Here is a 15,185-nt window from a genome sequence, read left to right on the forward strand (position 1 = left end):
TTCACTAATACGGCAATTGTCTTACTGCAGACTGCAAAGTTTTCAGAATTTTACTAACAATAATAATAATAATATACGTAAAAATTAAAATAAGTTTGCATATTTTTAAAAAATTAATCTTATGACAAATATGTACATCAATTTGCATGAATTAATTTGTTTAATAAGTTTGCATATTTAACATTCATTTACTAAATATAAACCAAGGGTTTGATTGTTTCCTAGTTTTAAGTCTGAATAAATCTAATTTTACTTGATTAAGATATTTTAGGTTTGTTTGTTGTTTAACTTTTATTTGATAACAAGTTAAAACCAAGGTTCTTAAAACCAGACCGAGCCTTGACCTGTTCAAGGGCCTGGTTTTTGGGTTGATCTATCCGACCAATTAGATTGGTTGGACGAACCAGTGACGTCAAGAACAAAAATATTTTAAAAAATTGAAATTAGTTCTTAAAATTTTAATATATTGCAAAATACCCCTAAAAATTATGAATTAATCCATAAAAATTTAAAAATATTGGAAAACATCCCTAGAAAACTATCATTTTTCCTTACAAGTTTGAAATCTAGCATAAACACCCCTGAAACCTAAATTGGACTAGAGAGGCTGCTGGTTCCCGATCAGATTGATCTGGGTTTCAGAACATTAGATAAAGCCAAAAAAACCAAAAAACTTGACTTTTATCTTAATACTAGAACATCTAAATTGATAACATTTTTATTTGTCAATTATATCCTTATCAAATTTATATAATTCCATTTTTATCAAAACCTTTGCATATATTTTTTTCTTCTTTATTTATCATAGCCCAAAAATCAAAACCAATTATGTAATCAACTTGTTTAGAACAATTGATCACATGTTCATATAACAATTGCGAGATTCAAGGATCTAATTAATTTAATTGTTTTTAAATTTTTTTTTTTTTTTTGGTTATAATAAATTTTTACTTACTATATAAACACAATGTAATAACATAGTTACCATTAATATAATTGTCTGTATTTTATTTTGATTTTCATAATTTATAATAATATAATTATCATGCAAGTAAAAATATAAAATTAACTTCATAAGAATATATGTGTCAAAATATTGATAAAAATAAATAATACAACAATTATAATTAGACAATAAAAATAAATAAATACATTCAGTCTCTTCAACTTTCAGATTAAAAATGTGATCGGTTGTTTAATAAAAAAGTAAACGTAAAACTGTCAAAATTGTGACGAAAGATCAAAAGAGTTAACAGACGCAGATTCTAATAGTAATTATTATGGCTTTTGAAATGTTGCTCCCATCCACTCTCTTGACTTATTGTTCTTAGCAATTTTTCCCGTGAACCTGTGGGCGGTTCTCGGTGGAAGTTGGAACCACCCTAATCCTGTCGCCCTTCAAAATTAATCCACTGTACAACCCTTGCTGTTAAATACACTCTTTTTATATTACATTTGTTTCTATACTGGCCTAATATCAAGGCCAAACTGAACTGTAACTCCCATCCAGTATTACCAAATTGTCAAGTGTCCAACAGTCCAAGTTCACAGTTTTATTCAAGTATTATAAATAGACATTTGACAAACACTTCCTCATTAAAATAAATAAAATAAAATATTTTATTATATCATCAAATTAGATTAATATAATTAAAATATCCTTTAGTTTTGATTTCGTGAGTATGGGGTGGCTTTTGTTGTCTTCCCAGAGTTGTTTCATGAAGTGATGGAGATGTTTCAATCAGCAAGAAAAAAATTTCACATGCAATTTGCTACTATTCAATGCATGCTCCGGAAAACCTACTCTGACGACTTTCAAGTTTTCTAGGCAAAACAGTTAATGTTATCTTCATTCCACTATCCACATCGCTGCATACATAAAAGACTGAAAACCAAAGCAGGAAAAACAAACTTAATTTTCTAGCTATGGGGAGCCAAAGAGAGTTTCATCTGCAACAAAGAAAGGGACGAAGAGTTATACTCTTTCCCTTGCCTTTACAAGGCCACATCAATCCTATGCTTCAGCTTGCAAGCATTCTCTATAACAAAGGCTTTTCTATATCTATAATTCATACAAACTTCAACTCTCTAAACTCTTCTAACTACCCTCACTTTTCTTTCCATTCAATCCCCGATGGCTTGTCGCAAAGTGAAGCCTCCTTTGCGGATATAGTATCTCTTCTTTCACTCCTCAATGTTAAGTGTGCGGCGCCATTTCAGGATTGTTTGGCTAAGTTGCTGTCAAATATTGTTGAGGGGGAAAGTATTGCTTGCTTAATCACGGATGCCGGCTGGTACTTCACCCAAGCTGTTGCTCAAAGCCTTAAGATCCCAAGACTAGTGTTACGGACAAATAGCGTCTCTTTCTTTCTTGTTTTTGCTGCCTTTCCACTTCTACGGGAAAAGGGTTATATGCCCGCAGAAGGTGAAAACTTTTGTTTCTATCCCTATTTGTTCTCTTTTTGTTACTATTTCTTCCAGGGTAAGCTGTAGCTTGATTGATATATACTTGAAACTACATGCAGTACAGTAGAAATGATGGTTGTGTCGTTCTTCTTTCTAGTATGCAATCAAGAATTAATATTCCATTGAAGCTCGAAAGAGATTTAGGTACAATCTTTGAAGTGATTTATTTCTTATTTCTGCTTTTCTGCATCTTTTTATCCCTCAGGTTGTGAACCGGATGCACCAGTGCCAGAGCTCCCACCCCTAAGAGTCAAAGATATTCCAGTGTTCGAAACACGTATTCCCGAGACTCTTCACCAAGTGGTATTAGGCATGACTAATCAGACCAAGGTCTCTTCAGGATGCATATGGAACTCTTTTCAGGACCTTGAACAAATTTCTCTGGCAACATTACACAAGGAATTTCCAATCCCAATGTTCCCAGTAGGTCCATTGCACAAGTACTTTCCTGCTTCCTCAAGCAGCTTGCTATCACAGGACCAAAGCTCCATTCCCTGGTTAGACAAGCAACCGCCTAAATCCGTAATTTACGTGAGCTTTGGAAGCATTGCTGCTATTAACGAGACTGAACTGTTGGAGATAGCCTGGGGATTAGCCAATTGCAGGTTGCCCTTCTTGTGGGTGGTTCGACCAGGATTAGTCCGCGGAGCTGAATGGATTGAACCATTGCCAAAAGGGTTCCTAGAAATGCTGGATGGAAGGGGGCATATTGTGAAATGGGCTCCCCAACAAGAAGTTCTAGCTCATCCTGCGACAGGAGTTTTTTGGACTCATAATGGCTGGAACTCCACATTGGAGAGTATATGTGAAGCTGTCCCCATGATTTGCCAACCTTGTTTTGGTGACCAAATGGTGAATGCAAGATATGTTAGTCACGTTTGGAAAGTTGGGTTGCACCTGGAGAGGAAGCTGGAGAGAGGGGAGATAGAAAAGGCAATTAGAACAGTAATGCTGGAAGCAGAGGGCCAGGAAATGAGAGAAAGAATTGTGTATTTGAAGGAGAAAGTTGATCTTTGTCTAAAGCAAGGAGGGTCTTCATATCAATCTCTAGAAAACTTGATCAATTACATATTGTCATTCTAGGCATTCCAAACTTATTTAGATAACATACTCCAGATTCAATTTAGTGAACTCTTGTTCTTATATACTTTAAAGGACTTAGCATGTTCTGGAGTTCAACATTAGGTGATATCTATATGTAATTGCCATATCATTGTTTCTGGCTTAAGTAAAAACTGGTTTCTGAAATGATGAACTTTTAGAACTGAATTTTCACTTACTAGATAAGATAAAGACATTTGGTTTTCATATATAATTGAACCCGGGAAACTATAGGCTAAAGCATGATAATGATGTGCTTGTATTATCACAAGACAAAGAACCATTCTTCTTCCAGCTCCACTGAATGAATGTCGATTTCATTATCAAGAAATTGGTACTTTCAAATCTCCTATTGGGTAAGAGTTGCGTCTCTTACTATTAAGTTAATTTAGGAAAAAGACTATATACATAGAGAGCAAGTTGTGCATGTACTTGATGCAAACTGAAATTATATGAAAATAGATAAAATATCTTGCCTTGGGAATTGGCAAAGATATTATCTCCAACTACCATTCCATTATTGTGACAAGTTAGTTGCATTGCTGCACATAATTCAAAGAGAAACAACGTTTTCCCACCCAAGGTTTGCCTTAATAACACTTTTCTACAAAAAAATTTTTGAAATACCACTTTTCAACCCAAAGTTTATATCCCGTTAATACCTAAAATACATTTTACTTTTTTAACTGGCGTTCGACGAGTTACCAAGAGCCAGGGTAAGAGGGGATTTGTAGAGTGGAAGCCGGTGAATTGAATGGTGGTGACCGATTGAATATTCACTATCGAAATCAACTGAAAATCGACTAAGAATAAGAAACCCTAGCTTTGCAATGATTGATAATAGGCAAGAAATCAGGTACTAGAGTAAGAGGGGTTTTGTAAAGAGGAGATTAGATGTTCAAATGATGGTGATGGAGAGAATTTTAGCCGTCAGAATTGACTGGAATCAGCTTTGGGTAGTAGCGAAATATGAACCTTGAGTGCGAAAATGGTATATTGAAACTTTTTGTGTGGAAGAGGTCATTAAGGCAAACCTTGGGTGGGAAAAAGTCCTTTACTCTAATCCAAATGGTACAAGATCTAGTCACCTACATTATTTATAATTCATAAGGTGTCAAACCTGTGATCTCCAAACCCTAAAATGAGATGTAACTCTTATTCAATTGTATGATATATATATTTTTTTTTAATTTTCAATGGTTAATCTCAATCTCAATCCTAATTTATATATATTTTTTTTTATAAAAATCCAGATAATCAATATCCGTAGGTTTTCAACTCTGTGGGAAAATAATAAGAGTGGTGTTATTTAAGCCTCTTGAATCTCTTTATAAGCCCCAATAATATTTANCAAAATAACTCTAGTTCTTTATAATATTTTGATGATCTTAGAGGATCCAGAGCTAATCTACCAGAATACTAAATTGTTATTTTAGTTTATGATGTATTTTATTTTAATTTTAGTGTTTTTAAATTAGTGTTAATTTTTATTTTGAGTTATTGTAGTTTAATATTTGTATTGAATAAAGTTTTGTTTTTAATTTTTCATCATTTTTTGAATTATATAATTATTATAAATATTTATATAAATAATAATCAAATTAACTTAAATACAAATAACAAAAAATAAAAAAATATTTTTGTTACTATTTGAACAGTGCCACTCCAAAATTGGTGTGCATAAACAGTATTACACCAAATTTGGCATGACACTGTAGATGGGCACCAAATTGGTGCAAAAATTGGCGCTGGTTTGGAGGTAAGATTCATGCTATTTTGGTGTTTTTACACTAAAATAGCGCTGGGTTGGAGATGCCTTATTGTGACAAGTTAGTTGCATTGCTGCACATAATTCAAAGAGAAACGACTTTTTCCCACCCAAGGTTTGCCTTAATGATGACACTTTTCTACTAAATTTTTTCAAAATACCACTTTTCTACCCAAAGTTTATATCCCATTAATACTTAAAATATACTTTACTTTCTTAACTGGCGTTTGGTGATTTAGTAAGAGCCAGGGTAAGAGGGGATTTGTAAAGTGGAAGCTAGTGAATCGAATGGTGGTGACCTATTGAAAAATTGCCACCGAAAATCAACTAAGAATAAAAAATCCTAGCTTTGCAGTGACTGATAATATGCGAGAAATCAGGTACTAAAGTAAGAGAGGTTTTGTAGAAAAGAGGTAAGATGTTCAAATGGTGGTGATGGAGAGAGTTTTAACCATCAAAATTGACCGGAATTGGCTTTGGGTAGTAGCGAAATATAAACTTTGGGTGCGAAAGTCGTATTTTAAAACTTTTTGGGGGGAAGAGGTTATTCAGGCAAACCTTGGGTGGGAAACAGTTCTTTACTCTAATTCAAATGGTACAAGATCTAGTCACCTACATTATTTATAATTCAAAAGGTGTCAAACCTTTGATCACCAAACCCTAAAATGAGATGTAACTCTTATTCAATTGTATGATAATTTTTTTTTTTTTTTTAAATTTTCAATGGTTAATCTCAATCTCAATCTCAATCCTAATTTATATTTTTTTTTAATAAAAATTCAGATAATCAATATCCTTAGGTTTTCAACTCTGTGGGAAAAGAATAAGAGTGGTGTTATTTAAGCCTCTTGAATCTCTTTATAAGCCCCAATAATATTTAAAATCATTTTAAAAATTGAATTTATAAATATCTTAAATTTCATTTCATAATTGCCCTCCTCTAATATTTTTCCCATCATCCCTATTTTTTTTAATTTCAGTCACCATTTCCATTTTTTTAATAAAACCTCAAGTTCTTTTTTTCTTAGACAACTTATTTCCTATTCAAATTCTTATAAACTTCAATGAGAAATAAGAAAATATCTTTTTACTTGGCATATCAATTTAGCGTGAGATGAATGTTAAAATATTTTTTCTTCTTTATCGTTGTCTTGTATATCTAAAACTTAAAGTAGTTTAAATAGGGTTACTTAAACTAAATTTCCTAAATCACACCATAAGCAAGAACGATTAATGAGAATATTCAATATTATTATATTTTCATTGTTCGAATCCATCTTCCACCTCTTCAAAAATATTTTCCTAAATCACACCCTAAGTCACCAGTCTTGTGGCTGTAATATAAGACTTTAACAATTTGGGTGGGTTACCTATATGTTTTTTTTTTTAGTCCTATAAAGTGATCACCTTTCATATTTTTGACTTATTTGATTTATCGGACTTTTAGGGTGTTTAATAAATTTAGTGTTATTTATATTTATATTTATTAAATAACATTTACTCAAGAATAATGCTATGTTAGATAGCCCAGCCCAGCTTAGCTCATCCTACTAACCCACTCCTAGCAAAAACTTGGGCTTCGTGGGCCACCCGATCCGTGTTGAAGATAAAGCTACGCAAAACAATTAACGAACTTTGGTCTTCGTCCGAAAACTTCAAAATTTCTTCTCTAGCCATTGCCAATCTTCATGAAACTCGCGAGACACATAAAGCGTCAATTCACCACCTCTTCAACGAACCCGAAATTAGAGCGAATAAGCAAGAAAATAGTCTCCATCAACTCCGTTAAAGAGCTTCACGCACAGCTCATCAGAACCCGACTCCACAAAGACCCATTTTCTGTATCTCATGTTATCAAATCATACGCTTTATCAGAATCTCCCTCTTATTTACACAAAGCACATTTAGTTTTCAATCAACTTGAACGACCCACATTGTTGGTTTTTAATCATATGATCCGTGGTTTCTCTCAAAGTGACCAGCCGAATAAAGCAATAGATATGTACAATAATATGTATCACCAAGGTTTGGCTGGTGATAATTTGACCTTTATATTTGTATTCAAGGCTTGCGCTCGTGTTAAGGATGTTTTTCATGGTCAGAAGTTCCATGCCCATGCTACGAAACTTGGGGTTGAATCCTATCTCTTTGTTTCGAATGCTTTGATTCACACGTATGCATTATGTGCTGATTTAGGTTTTGCACATAAACTGTTCGATCAGATGTGTAACAGAGATTTGGTTTCGTGGAATTCTTTAATTTGTGGTTATAGTCAGTGCAATAAGTTTGAAGAGGTATTGGGTTTATTTAATTCAATGCAAGAAGCTAATATAAAGGCTGATGCAGTGACAATGGTGAAAGTAATTTTAGCTTGTATTTATTTAGGCAGCTGGTGTACTGCAGATTCTATGGTTAAGTATATTGAGGAAAACAATATAGAGATTGATGTTTACTTGGGAAATACTTTGATAGATATGTACGGACGGCGTGGTCTGGTGGATTTGGCTCGGGAGACTTTTAATCAAATGCGTTATAAAAATGTAGTTTCTTGGAATGCTGTGATCAAGGGTTATGTGAAAGTAATGCGTTTAGTTGAAGCGCAGAAACTTTTTGATATGATGCCTAGAAGGGATGTGATATCTTGGACTTCTATGATCACAGGATACTCTCAAGCTAACCAATTTGCTGAGGCAATTAAGCTTTTCAGGGAAATGATGTTCGCCAAGGTGAAGCCTGATGAAATCACAGTGGCAAGCGTTCTTTCTGCTTGTGCTCATTTGGGCTCACTGGATGTGGGAGAGGCAATTCATGAATATATACAAAGGCATGGTATAAAATCAGATATATATGTGGGGAATTCACTTATTGATATGTATTGCAAATGCGGGGTGGTTGAGAAGGCATTAGTGGTGTTCCATGAAATGAAAAAGAAGGATTCTGTTTCATGGACTTCAGTTATCTCAGGCCTTGCTGTGAATGGTTTTGCTGATTATGCAATTGAGCTTTTCACACAAATGTTGAGAGAAGGTGTGCGGCCAACTCATGGAACTTTTGTTGGGATTTTGCTAGCTTGCTCTCATGCTGGAATGGTCGATGAGGGATTGAAATTTTTTGGAAGTATGAAAACTGTTTATGGACTAACACCAGAAATGAAACACTATGGGTGTGTTGTGGACCTTTTGAGCCGCTCTGGCAATCTAGAGAGAGCTTATGAGTTTATGAAGGCAATGCCAATAGATCCAGATGTTGTAGTATGGAGAATATTGCTGAGTGCTTGTAAGCTTCACGGAAATTTGGTCCTTGCTGAGATTGCTACAAACAAGCTTCTTGAATTGGATCCTTCCAACAGTGGGAATTATATTCTCTTGTCAAATACTTATGCAGGTTCAGATAGATGGGATGATGCTCAAAACATTAGAGAGTTGATGAAGGAGATTGATGTGCTGAAGCCATCTGGTTGGAGTTCCATTGAAGTAAATGGCATCACAACATAATATTAAGGAACTGTGTCTATCTAAACTGAAGAGGAGTTGTTCGACAACTGTAACTGATAATTTAGTGAATGGGCAACAGTCCTGAAAATACTGAAATGAGCTTTACCTTCACATCAACCGGATAGGTATTGGCCCATGGATGATTTGTTTATGGTTTTGTTCCAAAAGTTCAGGAAGTTGGAGGTCAGAAGTCATGTTATTGAAGAACACTTGGGAGTTTTATATTGGAATCCTTGAGAGAATAAATTTTGATAGAGCTGCTCATCCAGCTTGAAAGTAGGATGGTTTTACAATAGATTACTGCTCAAGTGTTGTGATGAATCAGCTCAAGAGTTATATGAGGGGACAGTTCTATTACTTGAAAAGCTGTGACAAAAAAAAGTCTCTTACAATTTCTTCGAGGATTTCTTGGATGGTGAGGGTAACACACCAAAAGCAAGGCACAATGTACATGGTCATGGAATACTAGCAGTTCTTGGGCCAGGGGGCCACATCATATTTTGTCTAGATGCTAAGATATAAATTTTGTGCGTGGATGCCCAAAAAAAGGGTCAGTGATAAGTTCAAGGCCCTTGTCCATTTGAGGTCCTGTTGTTGTGGAGAATAATTTTCTTAATGAGGTCTTCGTTTGGATCATGTGAATGCATTTTAAGCTGAAGAATAACATTTGCAACTACCATAGAAATGCTTTTTACATATGGTAGTGATACCACAACTTTTATAATGAATATCAAATGCCATTTGTAGATTCCTTTTTATAAATTTATGGTTTCATATGAATTGGTGAAGAGTGAAACCATTAATTTTGTGAAGACACCTGGATATTTGTTCCATTTGGTTGGTATGGAGACTATGAAAAAGAAAATAAAACCTGAAATGCTGACAGAAAACTTATCATTTCTTTTTTCAGCTGGCTGGAGAGTGAAAGATGGATTCTTCCTTCAGAGGTTTGAATGCTCCGATTGTTCTCCATGTGCTTGGATGTGAAGATCTTTTTGTGTCTATCAATACTGTTTTCTAGATCTTAGGGAGGCTCGTGAAAATGCAATATTTGCATGGAATGAGGTTATTTGATAGGAAGTAGGCAGCAGTCTTCATTGCGACATGCGATTCTTGCTAATTTGAGAAGAGTATTACTAATGAGATAACTATTGACAAGATTTGAGATGTAAAATTGGGAGCAAAACCATTTCTTCTTTATTGGATTGATGATTTATTGATAAGCAAGCTGCTGTTAGCCTGTTGACAGTCATCATTTATTAATTACTTGGTACATAATATCATTAGTTTCTCTCCCGCTTGAGCTACTTATTTTTACAGATTAAACATGACCTTGATGGCATTGCCACCTTGAGCACTAGTTTCGAAGGCATCTTCTACCTCTTTCTGTGAGAAGCCAAACCGGTGGGTTATCAATGGCTTAACGTCAATCTTGCCCGTTCTCAGAAATTCAAGGCAGAGCGGCCATGTATTCCTATACCGGAATATACCAATTACATCCACCTCCCTATCAACCAATAAAAACCCATAATTACAACTATGCAAATTTCAAATTCTTTTGAAATATATTTCCCACATTCAATCTCTAACAGTTGCAATAGCTCACCTTGCAGCAGCTGGAGTAAGAGGAACAGTCATCTCACTCTTAGCCAGCCCAATGAGGCAAACTTTGCCGCCCGAACGAGTGGCGGCCAAAGCCGTTGACATCGTCTTGTTGAACCCAACACAATCAAAGCTCACATCAATGCCTGAACCCATCGCATTTTGTATCTTTACCACCTCAGCAACCGCATCCTGTAAAATAAAATCAAAACAAAAGTAAAAACAGTATCGTCCATTTAAAGCTCGAGGATTTTCATTTTAGCCTCAAATGCTTTACAATAGAATTAACCTCTTCGAGTGTTGAAACTTGAACAGTTGCATCTGCCCCAAGATTCTCAGCAATGGATAGACGGTGGCCATCAACATCAACAATCACGATTCTAGGGGCACCAAATGCACGAGCAGCCAACAAGGTAACAAGGCCAATCGGTCCTGATCCCATGATCAATACATTAGTTTCAGGACCAACGGTTGCGCGGCGACATGCATGGACCCCAACACTCAGAGGTTCACACATCGCCCCTTCCTCCAAGCTCACATTTTCCGGCAGCTTGAAACATAAGTTTGCTGGATGCACCACCTGGTAGGATGGAAAAACAAACATGTTTTCATTTTCTCAATTTGCTGAAGTATACTGAAATTTATCAATTTGAGAAAGCGAAGACACAAGATCACCTTATGGGCAAGAGAACCATTAGTTGGAGGAGATCCAAAGAACTTCATTTCAGGACAAAGATTGTAGCTACCATTTTTGCAAAGATTGCAACGCCTGCAACTGATACCAGGCTCCAGTGCTACACGATCACCCACCTCTAGGGACTTAACTTCACTGCCAATTTCTTCTATGATACCAGCACATTCATGCCCTATTACCATTGGCTTTTTCACTATGAAATTTGCACATCTCATTGTCTGTTAAACAGCATTGTTATTAAGTAGGCATTAAGTTCTAAAATCGTGCTAATTTTTTTTTTTTTTTTATATAAACAACGAGTTGCAGAATTAAAGAAGAGCATCTAACCTTGAAGTGATGAACATCACTTCCACATATACCAAGAGCTTTAATCCGCACTTTTACATCTTGAGGGCCTAAGACAACACATAATTTATTCAACATGAAAGTAAGACCTCTAACTTAAGACGTCAGTTAAGAAATTTCCCTGTTATTAACTTGAACTGGAATGTGTATCTCTGCATAAAAATTAACAAGAAGAAGAGCAAATTATATACCAAGAGAAGGCAATCGGTATGGCTGAATTTTAAGAGTTTTGATTCCAAGGAGCCAAGCAGCCATGTTCTCCTCTTCTTCATCCCTGCTTATCTTAATTTCATCATCATTATGACCCATCTCTCTCTTTCCTTCTCGCTCTCTCTCTCTGAGTAGTGTTTGTATCTTATTCTCTCAGAAGTGAAGCACTGTAGCTGAGTGGATTCTGATTAAAAAGTCCTCCTTTCCTTTGTCTTGTATGTTTTATGCTTACCCAACAAACGATTTAGTGATCACTTTTAAAAAGGGTCTCCCTCCCACCAATCTTTATGAATTTCGTAGAGTAATATCCTGATTTTTATGTTCAATATCTAGCAGGTATATTGCAATTTAACCGTTAAAAATTAATTTACTGATCAAGTAAATGGATAGACATTGACTATTCATCTTCAAGAAATTAGAGATGGATAGAGACAAAGAAGATAAACTGAGATGGATCAGTTTTTCATAACATCATCTGTTGCTGTTGAAACTTCAAATCAACAAACCATCCTTGTTTTTCCATCTGTGTCCACATACGATGAGTTGTTCGCAGTTGACAGTTACTCTTAGAAAAAACATGGAAGCGTATTATTACAATTACTATAAATATAATATTTTTAATGGATTTACCTTAAAAAATTAATAACAAAAAGATAAAAGTTTATGAGTCAGACAAACACTAAAACCATTAAACCAATCATCTCCACATATATATATGTACAAAATAGTGAGAGCTTATGCCCCACCTAGACATGTCACTATTAAATTTGTAATAATATCCCATAAACTATTCTTCTTCACATTTTTGTAGGATAAAAATTGAAACTTTAAACAAATAATATCCTCCACTATAAATCATCAAACTCTGTGGCTTCAAGATTAAGAGCTTGGTCTCAACACCGTCTCTGGAGAAGCAAAGCAAATATGGGGAAAGGAGGAATGTCACTGGGAGAAATGAAGGATGGAGAAGAGGTGAACATGGCTGCTTGGCTTATGAGTCTCAACACCCTCAAGATTCAACCTTTCAACCTCCCTCCTCTGGGTAATTTTTTATGTTTCTTTCTCTTTTGTTATTTTCTAGTAGTCTCCTCAAGTTTTGTATTGCTACCTTATCACTACTTTTGAGTTTATTTAAGAGTGTTTTTGGCGAATATATTATCTTTGAAACTGATTAAATCTTCGTAAACTTTTAGGACCGTATGATGTCAGAGTTAGAATGAAAGCTGTTGGCATATGTGGAAGTGATGTTCACTATCTCAAGGTCTACATATATCGCTCTTTTATGTCTCTTCTTGAATCTGGTTAAATGAAATCAATATCAATTCATTTTGATTTCTTATATGAGAATTATTTCCTATAACCTCTGTTAAATGGCTTAGGATTTATTAACTATGAGACAAATTCTGTGTCTTGGATTTTTACATGAATTAGACTGGATTCAGTTTTAAGTTTTTGTTTTTTATCCCTTTAAACATATGAAGTCGTATGCAAGACTCAAATCAGATTTCTTTTCATTTTGAGATTCTTAACTGAGAACTCTATGAATATTGTGTATGTTTCAGACCATGAGATGTGCAGATTTTGTTGTGAAAGAGCCTATGGTGATTGGTCATGAGTGTGCTGGGATCATAGAGGAGGTGGGAAGTGAAGTGAAGACTTTAGTGCCCGGTGATCGTGTGGCCCTGGAACCAGGGATCAGCTGCTGGCGATGCAATTTGTGCAAAGAAGGTCGATACAATCTATGTCCTGAGATGAAGTTCTTTGCAACTCCACCGGTTCATGGTTCTCTTGCCAACCAGGTTAACGAAAATGCTACATTTCTAACTATAGTCTGTTGGACTCTGTGCTTTTAGAAATTAACTATTACCTTAAGAATTGTGCATTCAGCAATTAGAAATATGGTAGACAATCATTTGAAAGGTTGTAATGTGTGTATAGTTGTGTCAATATACATAGTCTTCTTCAAAACATACTGGTCAGTTCAATTGTGTTACTCTAATTTGACCTTTAGCAAAGGTAGCATAGTTTTTGACAAATTTGGGATTGATCCTGTGGAGTAAAATGTTCTTATGCTTCTGTATATAGTCGTGTTAACTGCAGGGTGTATAGGCTCTAGGTGATGTGCGATTTTGTAGGACATTCATGTTGGCAAGGCTATAAGGTAAAGACAGTAGCCTTTGCATTCTGCATATGGGTTCTATGTGATGACTATTCTGTTCATTTCTGGCTTATTGTACGCATAGCTCTGATTATTGATTTCATTTGTTTAAATGCTATCTCTTTTTTGTGCTTTGTTTCATTCTTCTTTGATACCTACAGTAGAGATCAGAGTTATTTGGCCTGGGTGTGATCAAATTGTTTCTTTTTGACAAACTAGAGGCTACTTTTAAGATGCATTCTTGTGCATAACAGGTGGTGCATCCTGCAGACTTATGTTTTAAACTGCCTGAAAATGTGAGTTTGGAGGAAGGGGCTATGTGTGAGCCCTTAAGTGTTGGTGTCCATGCTTGCCGCCGAGCTAATATTGGTCCAGAGACAAATGTATTGATCATGGGAGCAGGGCCCATAGGGCTTGTCACGCTGCTAGCAGCTCGTGCTTTTGGAGCTCCAAGAATTGTCATTGTGGACGTGGATAACTATCGTTTATCTGTTGCCAAGGATCTTGGTGCAGATGATATTGTCAAAGTTTCAATAAATTTGCAGGTATGCAAGTACTCATATCGCTTCACTAAAGTTCCAACAAATAAGTAGCATAACGGTTATGATCTTTCTTGAGGAATTATATTGCTATGTTTTAACTCAAGTATTTTGCAGGATGTAGCTGAAGAAGTGGCACAGATACATAAAGCTATGGGGAGAGTGGATGTGAGCTTTGATTGTGCAGGCTTTAACAAAACCATGTCAACAGCTTTGAGTGCCACTCATGCGGGCGGCAAAGTGTGCCTCGTGGGGATGGGCCATCTTGAGATGACCGTTCCACTAACTCCAGCAGCTGCAAGGTACTTTATTTAATGTTTAAATTACATTTGACAATATTTTAGTTATTCTGCTTTTAAAGTCAGTTGAGTCTTCTGTGAAACGCAGGGAGGTCGACGTGATCGGGATCTTTCGATACAAGAATACATGGCCACTGTGTTTGGAGTTCATAAGAAGTGGTAAAATCGACGTTAAGCCACTGATAACACATAGGTTTGGGTTCTCTCAGAAGGAGGTGGAAGAAGCCTTTGAAACTAGTGCCCGTGGTGGTACTGCCATTAAGGTCATGTTTAATCTGTAAATACTGATATGGCTTAGAGGCCTCAGAGAAGTTCAGTTGCTTTTATGGGAACACTAGAGCCAAATATAGAATAAACTGGGCTCATATCTTTGTTGCTTTCTGTTATAAGATAAGCTTTGGAAGTTCTGTAATTTTCTTGTTTCTCAATGTTTGTACTTTGTATTGCACGTATCTCTTCACAGATTATGTACATGTAGATATAGGGTCTGTATTTGATAGAGACAATCT

At 35.6% G+C, this 15,185-nt stretch overlaps 4 protein-coding genes across 4 annotated transcripts; 3 read left to right on the plus strand and 1 right to left on the minus strand.

Moving 5' to 3' along the window:
* Nucleotides 1–1,926: 1,926 nt before the first annotated feature.
* On the plus strand, nucleotides 1,927–3,549 carry LOC116138950 (UDP-glycosyltransferase 76B1-like). The gene is made up of 2 exons (XM_031424629.1): nucleotides 1,927–2,425; nucleotides 2,672–3,549. The coding sequence occupies exons 1-2, from the start codon at nucleotides 1,927–1,929 to the stop codon at nucleotides 3,547–3,549; spliced, it is 1,377 nt and encodes a 458-aa protein (XP_031280489.1).
* Nucleotides 3,550–7,020: 3,471 nt separating this feature from the next.
* Nucleotides 7,021–9,006, plus strand: LOC116138993 (pentatricopeptide repeat-containing protein At2g22410, mitochondrial-like). Its single transcript, XM_031424670.1, has one exon. It carries the CDS (start codon nucleotides 7,024–7,026, stop codon nucleotides 8,827–8,829), a length of 1,806 nt encoding a protein of 601 aa, XP_031280530.1. The 5' UTR covers nucleotides 7,021–7,023; the 3' UTR covers nucleotides 8,830–9,006.
* A 1,110-nt stretch (nucleotides 9,007–10,116) lies between these two features.
* Nucleotides 10,117–12,125, minus strand: LOC116138984 (L-idonate 5-dehydrogenase-like). Its single transcript, XM_031424661.1, has 6 exons — nucleotides 11,662–12,125; nucleotides 11,453–11,520; nucleotides 11,107–11,343; nucleotides 10,721–11,011; nucleotides 10,436–10,623; nucleotides 10,117–10,336 (listed from the first exon to the last, which is right to left on the minus strand). Exons 1-6 carry the CDS (start codon nucleotides 11,777–11,779, stop codon nucleotides 10,144–10,146), a joined length of 1,095 nt encoding a protein of 364 aa, XP_031280521.1. The 5' UTR covers nucleotides 11,780–12,125; the 3' UTR covers nucleotides 10,117–10,143.
* A 422-nt stretch (nucleotides 12,126–12,547) lies between these two features.
* On the plus strand, nucleotides 12,548–15,100 carry LOC116138987 (sorbitol dehydrogenase). Its single transcript, XM_031424662.1, has 6 exons — nucleotides 12,548–12,722; nucleotides 12,874–12,941; nucleotides 13,243–13,479; nucleotides 14,093–14,383; nucleotides 14,495–14,679; nucleotides 14,765–15,100. The coding sequence occupies exons 1-6, from the start codon at nucleotides 12,605–12,607 to the stop codon at nucleotides 14,955–14,957; spliced, it is 1,092 nt and encodes a 363-aa protein (XP_031280522.1). The 5' UTR covers nucleotides 12,548–12,604; the 3' UTR covers nucleotides 14,958–15,100.
* The last annotated feature ends 85 nt before the right edge of the window (nucleotides 15,101–15,185 follow it).

Source organism: Pistacia vera, unplaced genomic scaffold (genome assembly GCF_008641045.1).
Source record: "Pistacia vera cultivar Batoury unplaced genomic scaffold, PisVer_v2 Contig345, whole genome shotgun sequence".
NCBI lineage: Eukaryota > Viridiplantae > Streptophyta > Magnoliopsida > Sapindales > Anacardiaceae > Pistacia > Pistacia vera.

Coding starts and splice junctions, on each gene's coding strand:
- LOC116138950 (XM_031424629.1), top strand. CDS start 1,927: ATGGGGAGCCAAAGAGAGTTTCATCTGCAACAAAGAAAGGGACGAAGA. Junction 2,426..2,671: donor GGGTTATATGCCCGCAGAAG/GTGAAAACTTTT, acceptor TTTATCCCTCAG/GTTGTGAACCGGATGCACCA.
- LOC116138993 (XM_031424670.1), top strand. CDS start 7,024: ATGAAACTCGCGAGACACATAAAGCGTCAATTCACCACCTCTTCAACG.
- LOC116138984 (XM_031424661.1), bottom strand. CDS start 11,779: ATGGGTCATAATGATGATGAAATTAAGATAAGCAGGGATGAAGAAGAG. Junction 11,344..11,452: donor GTGATGTTCATCACTTCAAG/GTTAGATGCTCT, acceptor GCTGTTTAACAG/ACAATGAGATGTGCAAATTT. Junction 10,337..10,435: donor CTTACTCCAGCTGCTGCAAG/GTGAGCTATTGC, acceptor ATTGGTTGATAG/GGAGGTGGATGTAATTGGTA.
- LOC116138987 (XM_031424662.1), top strand. CDS start 12,605: ATGGGGAAAGGAGGAATGTCACTGGGAGAAATGAAGGATGGAGAAGAG. Junction 12,942..13,242: donor GTGATGTTCACTATCTCAAG/GTCTACATATAT, acceptor TGTATGTTTCAG/ACCATGAGATGTGCAGATTT. Junction 13,480..14,092: donor ATGGTTCTCTTGCCAACCAG/GTTAACGAAAAT, acceptor TGTGCATAACAG/GTGGTGCATCCTGCAGACTT.